The 8,482-nt window shown below is 33.8% G+C and overlaps 1 protein-coding gene across 6 annotated transcripts in view; it reads right to left on the reverse strand.

The window, feature by feature from the left end:
• Rps6ka3 (ribosomal protein S6 kinase A3) overlaps window positions 1–8,482 on the reverse strand; it is a 150,972-nt gene that overhangs the window by 37,299 nt on the left and 105,191 nt on the right. For all 6 annotated transcript variants that reach the window (XM_048796418.1, XM_048796421.1, XM_048796419.1 and 3 more), the window contains 3 exons: window positions 2,640–2,720; window positions 1,217–1,296; window positions 527–633 (listed from right to left, as the gene is read on the reverse strand). In XM_048796418.1, the coding sequence (XP_048652375.1) occupies window positions 527–633; window positions 1,217–1,296; window positions 2,640–2,720 (268 nt within the window). The remainder of the gene's footprint in view (window positions 1–526; window positions 634–1,216; window positions 1,297–2,639; window positions 2,721–8,482) is intronic.

Consider the following 8,482-nt stretch of genomic DNA (forward strand, 5'->3'; position numbering starts at 1 on the left):
AAAAAAAAAAGTAGAAAATGCAGATATAAAGTGGGTCAAATGTCTAATTTTTTTTTTTTTTTTTTTTTTTTTGCGACAGGCTGGCTCCAACAACTCTCTTGTCTCATCTCAATCTCCTGAGTAGTGGGGACTCTAGGTATATAGGTGCATGTGACAGCACTTAGCTAAACAGTTAACACTCTTATTTGTGAAATTCTTTTTTTTTTCTTTTATAAATTAATGGGATAAAACAACATTCTAAAAGAAATACAAGCAGCAAAGGTTATGAACAGAAAACTCACAAAAATACAAACTTCCAATAAAACATATTTCAACCTCATTAGAAAATCAAATAATGCAAATGAGAACAAGACAATATTTTTGTTTAACCAAGATTTTAAAAGTATAGAATATACAGTGCAACAGAGATGTTACACACAGGTACATTAATGTAATATTGTGGGAGTTATATGAAGTCACTTTATTTTTTATGACCTCCTAAACAATTATATTACATTATATTCAACTTAGTAGAATGATTCCTTACTTTTCTGGTTTTAGGTCTCTATAGATTATTCCCAGGCTATGTAGATGATCTAAAGCAAGTGCAAGTTCAGCCAAGTAGAATTTGACATCTTCTTCTGTGAACATCACCTAAAATAAAATAATTTTTCTATCTTTATTTTCTTTTAAGGTCTGTGAGTTTTATTTAAAGTTCCACTTTAGAGTTTAAATAATTAAAGAGTTTATAAATATGCTAATTAGACACAGCCTTATCCACAATTTACTCATGAAAGAAATTTGCAAAATAATCTAACTGGTCAATAGCAATCACTTATTAAATGCTAACTATGCACTGTGGGGGAAATAGGTTTACATTTTATTTAAAAACTATATTTAGATTGTGTCACTGTTGTCTCGCCATAGTAAGAGCTTAGAAATGAAAAGTTAAAATGCATGCTGAATTGCTACTACTCATTTTACAGTTTATCTTGTGGATATATTTTCACTTCTGAAAAACTATGAAAGAAGCTGGGTTAATACAAGGATAGTTTGTCAATTTTAAGTCCTACTTTTAGGATAAATTCAAAAGATAGGAAAAAAAAACTCTTGTAGCTCAGTTTCTTCAATGTAAGAATCTTGTGCCAGTGAAGAAAATATAATATTGAAATATAACAAAGCTTTAATTGAAACAGGATGAGTATAAATAGATTTAAAACAGACATTAATCATATACCTCTTTGGATAAGCGTGTAAACAAATCTCCTCCCCTGAGAAAATCCAAAATAAGGTATAACTTCCCTTCAGTTTGAAAAGCTAAATGAAGAAAAGAAAATTCAACAATTGTAGTTCATTTTTTAGGTTTATATTAGGAAAAGTCATTCATAAACAAATATTACTTTTATCAAATTAATGATTGACATCAGAGACTTAAACTTACTTTCAACTTAGACAAAAACTACTCTTTCACTTGGTTTCTACATGGAAATGTTAAAATCAAGGTTTCTTATTGTGGAACTATTAGGTTTTCTACAGGAAAGAGTCTCTTAGGAACATGACAGGACTAAACATGTAATTAATAAGAAAAACCCACGACAGAAAAAGACTTACTTAACCATTAAATAAAATGCAAAAACTATGTCACTAACTACAAAAAAAAGTGGGTTGGTTAGATTTAATTACACATAATTTTTTATTTGTTCTTTTTAGTTATACATGACAGTAGATTATATTTTGACACACTTATACAAACATGAAGTATGTCTTATTGTTAATTAACACATAATAAGAATCACTATACCTTTACCCACTGAGAAGTACATGGCTTTGGAGAAAAGAAAGGCCACTGATACTAGGGTTCTTTCTTGCCTTCAGGTTGGGCTAACAGGTAGGGACTATAAAAAGCTGGTTGTTTATTATTATTATTATTATTATTATTAAAAAGCAGTAAATGCTATTAGCTAATCCTATGGCTAACACTTAGAAACTAATTTTTTTTATGTTATACTCCATGTTTGCATACGTTTATTTTATTTATTTATTTTTATGTGGTGCTAAGGATGGAACCCAGTGCCACACATGTGCTAGGTGAGCACTCTACCACTCAGCCACAACCTCAGCCCCAGAAACTAATTTTATTTTGTTTAAAAGAAACAATAGCCGGGTGGGCTGGTGCAGGCCTGTAATCCCAGAGGATCGGGAGGCTGAAACATGAGAATCACAAGTTCAAAGCCAGCAAAAGCAAGGCGCTAAGCAACTCAGTGAAAGCCTGTCTCTAAATAAAATACAAAATAGGGCTGGGGATGTGGCTCAGTGGTTGAGTGCCCCTGGGTTCAATATCTGGTTACCCCCACCCCCAAAATAAGTAAAATTAAAAAATAAAAGAAACAAAAATTTCTGAAGTTGGTCTAAGAAGCAGACCAACTTCTACTTGGGGATGCAGTTCAGTGGTAGAGCACTTGCCTGGGATACGTGAGGCCCTTGGTTTGTTCCCTGGCACCATCAAAAAACAAAAAGTTTAATTTCTATAACTTTATTTTATTATATGTATCTGTAAAACACATACATACATACATACATATCTATATCTATATTGGAGTTTATCCAGGAAGTGGGCAAATTAGGTAAAGTGATGAAATGACAGTTCGTTCATAACTTACCATAATGCAACTTGACAATAAAAGGATGATTAACTTCTACCAAGATATCACGTTCCATTTTTGTCCGAACACGGTCTCGAACTAAAAAAAGATCACAAATATGCTGCTTCGCACTATCTTTCAAAGATAATATTAAAGCCATATTCTTTGTACTGCCTATTTTAAGTAAAATTTTGCTTATGTGTATAGAAGTATGTAGTATTATTGCTCTCAAATTCATAAAATTAATACAAATATCGTTTACTACATTACATATCCAAAAGATACTGTGTTTATTTATAGAATCTATGCTTTAAATTTAAAAATACATGTTAGGCTTAATGTCAAATTTTTAAGTATTTAAATCAAAGTTGTGGACAATGAAAAAAAACACAACTTCAAAAAAAAAAAAAACAAGGCATCTTAATATAAAATATTAAAACAACAAAGTGGAATAGGCTTCAATACTTCCACCAATCATTATCAGCTCAATTCAACAAACATTAAGTACTTATAAGATGAGGCAGACACAGTAAAGGATGGGAGAGAAAGGGAGAAAAAAGGAAGTGAAGAAGAGGAGGAGGAGGAGGAGAGAAAATACTGTAATACAGGTAAAAGATGTTTCTTTGAAGTTGGAAAGATCTGGAGTCATCTTTGTAATCTTGATTAAGTTACTTATTTAAATTCACTGAACTTTAGTTACCTCTCAGTTACAAAATAGATATATTACCACTGTACCATTTGAGATAAGGTTTGTACTCACAGCCTGATATGCAAGAGATATTCAACTAAATGGTAGACATCATTATATCAAATTATAGCACTAGGAATATGATTAAGGGATAAAACAATTTATTACAGCAGTAAGTAGTGCAAGAATTCAGAGGCAGGCAAAATTGGTTTTACCTGCATAGGAAGGTTTGAAGAAAGAGGCAGGGATATGGCACAAGCTTAAGACTTTTAAAGTGGAATTTAGGGTAGGAAAGACTGGGTTTAGAAGAGACCAGGTATGGAGTACTAACAAGAGTAAAGACATGTAAGCCTAAATGTTGATTAGGAAGGAGCCAAATCAGTATGGAAACAGGTTTAGTACTAGGGAGAGGATGTAGGGAGGATCCAATTTGTAACAAGCTGGAAAACCAGGATGTGTGGACAAAGCTATCTTCTAGCCATCAAACATTTCCTGAGCAAAGTTTTGTGCACTAGGCATTAGGAATATAAAAACAAGACAATCTTCAAGAAGCTCATAAACTAGTGGGAATGGCAGAGAAGTAATAAAATGATAAAACATTTTGATCAAATATTATGAATGGTTATGACAATGATTAGGATAGAAAGAATGGGAGAGTTTTTTGAGGGAAACTGGAAACAGGGAGTAAGATGTGTTGGTTTTATTTTCAATTTAAGGTAACCACAAATATTAAAACAGAAATAAGACCTTAGGGCAAAATAAATAAGGTAAATAAATACACATATTCATACACACACACAGTTTCCCCCATTCTACCAGTTTTCTACTCCCAACTATGAGATTTTGGTACCAATTGACCGAAAATGGGCAAATCAGGAATAGGAATCAATAGTTCTTAATGTCTATGCAGTTCGTGTGTGTGTGTGTATGTGTATTACTGGGGATTGAACCCAGAGGTGCTCTGAGTTACATTCCCAGCCCTTTTTATTTTTTATCTTCAGACAGGGTCTCACCAAGTTGCCCAAGCTGGCCTCAATCTTGTGAGCCTCCCGCCTTAGCCTCCCCAAGTATCTGGGATTACAGGTATGCACCACCATGCAGCTAGCTCTGTGTTCTGACTTGTCTTGCTAGTATATCAAATTTGATATCAATCTGTGATTTCATTATCTTGTTCTATCACTATCACTACAACTCTGTTGTCTTCCTTATTATATCCAATAGGCCCTTTCTATTTTTTTTGTGAATGAAGTCCATCACCAAGGCCTGTTGATAATTCTGTTCCAATCTAGTCTATATTTGTTCTTTTTTATTATTACTCATACACTCTTAGATTAGTTCTTATTACTTAAACCTGGAATCTACATTTCTTTTTTCAATTTTTTTTTCTTAGTTTTAGGTGGACACAATAACTTTGCTTTATTTATTTATTTTTATGTGGGGCTGAGGATCAAACCCAGTGCCTTGCATGCGCTAGGTGAGGGCTCTAACGCTGAGTCACAACCCCCAGCCCCTGGGATCCACATTTCTACCTCTTGCAGTAAGTATACAAAGTATATCATTTAAACATCATTCTTCTCATTAAGTAGTAGACATATCCACCGATATATTCACTAAATAGCTCTCTCTTATTATTCTCCTACAATGAAAAGATCAATTACTTGAGAGTTAAGAACTATGGTTTAGTGGCTGTGCTACTAACTAGAAGAATTACCTTGGTCAAATCATTTCATTGCTCAGGGATTATTTCTTCTTCTATAAAATGAGGGACTAGAACAAGATGATTTTCTTCTGCTTGTGATTAGCTTGTGAAATAGTTGTCTTTCTTACATTTTCTTATAATTAGCCTTGATGAGACCTCATTTAGTTGAAAATCAGCAATGAGATTTACTCATTAAAGAATTCCTTCATTTTTCTGAGGTATTATACTATAATAATTATAATTTGGTTTCCCTTCATTATGTAAAGACCTAGTGACAAATATAAATCATCCCACAATCAGGAATTCTGACCAGAGTATATATTAGTTCAAAATAAAGCATGTTTTATATTGGTCAACTTCTAAATTCTAAAATAGAATTTGTTAATACTTGCTTAGGCAACTAGATTCTTCTGACATAGTTATTAGATTTAAACCCTCAATGACTTGAACATGAGTGTGAATAGGAAGAATGCTGTTTATATTTCTTGGGCTATATATTAAGAAACAGTTTTAAACAATGGCTTACAAAATCTTTTTGGCAGACAGACCACTTTAATAGGAAAAAATTCCCCATTAACTTGACCTAATGTCATTGACTTCTATTTGACCTCGCTTACTGTACTAATAGGAACTTTCAAATGGAAAGAGACTTCTGGTTAAACATGGATGTTTTACTCTCTACCTTTCCCCCAACCCCCATTGAAATGATATTAATGGAAAAATTAAAGTAGTACCCTCTTATCTGTGAGGGATATGTTCTAAGACCTCTAGTATATGCCTGAAATCATGAATAGGATTAAATCCTATATTTACTATTTTTTCTTATACATACATAGCTATACTATGATAAAGTCTAATTTATAAATTAAGCACAGTAAGAGAATAACAACCTTTAATAAAATACAACAATTATAACAACATACTATAATAAAAATTATGTGAATGTGGTTTCAGTTGCTCTCCAAATATCTTACTGAACTTTCAATGTTGCATATAAAGGAAGCAATTTATGGCTTCCTTTTTGAGTGTCTAAATTGCCAGTGTCGTTACTTTTGTGCTTAGGAGACATTATGAAGTAAAATGAGGATTACTTGAACATAAGTACTGCCATAACCATCTAATGACCAAGATGGCTACTAAGTGACTAATGGATAGGGAGTAACATATAAAGCACGGATATGATGGACAAAGGGACGATTCATGTGGTGGGCAGGACAGAACAAGATTTTATGCTACATAGAATAATGCACAATTTAAAACTTACAAATTGTTAATTTCTGGAATTTTCCATTTAATATTTTTAGACCACTGTTGATGGCCAGTAACTGAAACTGTGAAAAGCAAAATCACAGATAGGAGGGGACTATTGGTCAGGCATGATGGCACATGTCTATAATCCTAGCTACTGGGGAAGGTTGAGGCAAGAGAATCACAAGTTCAAAGCCAGCTTTAGCAACTTAGCAAGACCCTGTCTAAAAAAAAAAAAAGAAAAGAAAAGAAAAGGCGGGCGGGGGGATGTGGAGAGGAGGGAACAGCAGAAGACTGGTAAATGGTAATTATCACAGCAGATAAACTTTAAACCTAAAACCCTTTCAATCAGCTTTTTAGTATCTTATTCCTCCCTCTATTTCTATTATTTTGTTCTGCATTACTAGGGAATGAACCCAGGGGTGCTCTACTACTGAACTACATCCTCAGCTTTTAAAACTTTTATTTCGAGACAGTGTCTCATTAAGATGCCCAGGCTGGTCTCAAACTTGAGATCCTTCTGCCTCAGTCTCCTCAGTAGATGGGATTATTGGTGTGCTCCATCCATAACACCTGGCAGTACATCGTTTTTGTTTTTTGGTACTGGGGATTGAACTTAGAGGCACTCAACCACTGAGCAACATCCCCAGCCCTATTCTGTATTTTATTTAGAGACAGAAACTCACTGAGTTGCTTAGCACCTCGTTTGCTTTGAACTCATCATCCTCCTATCTCAGCCTCCAGAGCCACTGGGATTACAGGCATGCGCCACCATGCCCAGCAGTACATCATTTATTTTTTAAACTTTTTTTGTAGTTGTAGATGGACAGCCTACCTTTATTTTTTTTATGGGTTGCCAAGGATCGAACCCAGTGCCTCACACATACTAGGCAAGCACTCTGACTGGGGATGTTGCCCAGCACCACTGAGCCCTAGCCCCAGCCCAGCAGTACATATTTTTAAATGAAGAAAAGTTAGTGAAGGGTCCCTAGGCATTTGAGGGAAGGTCATAAACATGAAAATCATCAAAAAGCAGTAAAATAAAACAGACAATATTAAGAACAGAATAAAACTAACAAAATGATACGGTACCCATGGAATAGGAACAGGAAATTTTAATGGGGATGTGATAGCGAAGCAACAACTATACACAACAAATAAGTGACAAGAAGTGGAAACAATGGAAAATCAAGAAGTGGAAACAGAGCTCATAGATGAAAAGATACAGTGATATCAATCAATTGCAAAATGCAAATTCACATTTGAAATTTGAACACTGATTAGATAAAATTATGTTAATTTTTAAGGTATAATACCAGAGTTCTATTATTTCTTTTAGGAGTATCTTTTAAATATATATACAAAAATATTTATGGAAGAAATTACACAGTATCTGGGATGTGCTTCAAAATATGAAGAGTGGAAGGGAGAGAACATAGATAAAAAAGATCAACCATGAGTTGATAAATGTTGAAGCAGAGGAAGTGTAGGTATATGGTGATTCACTAAATTTTGTTTTTTTCTTAAATATTTGACACTTTCATAATAAAAAAGCTTCTTTTAAAAAATAGAATAATTAGCCAGGTGTGTGATGTACACCTGTAATTCCAGTGGCTTGGGAGGCTGAAACAGGAAGATCGTGAATTCAAAGCTAGCCTCAGCAACTTAGCAAGACCCTGTATCTAAATAAAATATAAAAAAGGACTATTTCCTAGTTAACTGCCCCTGGGTTCAATCCCCAGTACTCCCCCAAAACAGAATAATCGGAAAACAAGGCAAATCCAGGAAATTATAAATGATGGTAGAAATAAAAAGGCCAATAGAAAGGTTGAAAGACAGTTGATGAAATTTACCAGAAAAGAGAAAAAAAAAAACAAAACCCAGAAAATAGAAAAGTACAGAAAATTAAGGAATGATCCAGGAGGTACAATATATTCAAAGAGCAGAAATTCCAAAATGAAGAATAAATTTCAATATAAAAGTTTCTAGATTGAAAGAAATAAGTTTTTAGATTTAAAAAGCGCTAAACTCACACTAAAGAATACTATTATATAAATTGTAGAATACCAGGGATAAAAAATAGATTCTAAAGATTTTTAAAGAGAGGGGCTGAGGATGTGGCTCAAGCGGTGGCGCGCTCGTCTGGCATGTGTGAGGCCCGGGTTCCATCCTTAGCACCACATACAAACAAAGATGTTGTGTCCGCCGAAAAGCTAAAAAATAAAT

Source organism: Marmota marmota, unplaced genomic scaffold (assembly GCF_001458135.2).
Source record: "Marmota marmota marmota unplaced genomic scaffold, marMar, whole genome shotgun sequence".
Classification (NCBI taxonomy): Eukaryota; Metazoa; Chordata; class Mammalia; order Rodentia; family Sciuridae; genus Marmota; species Marmota marmota.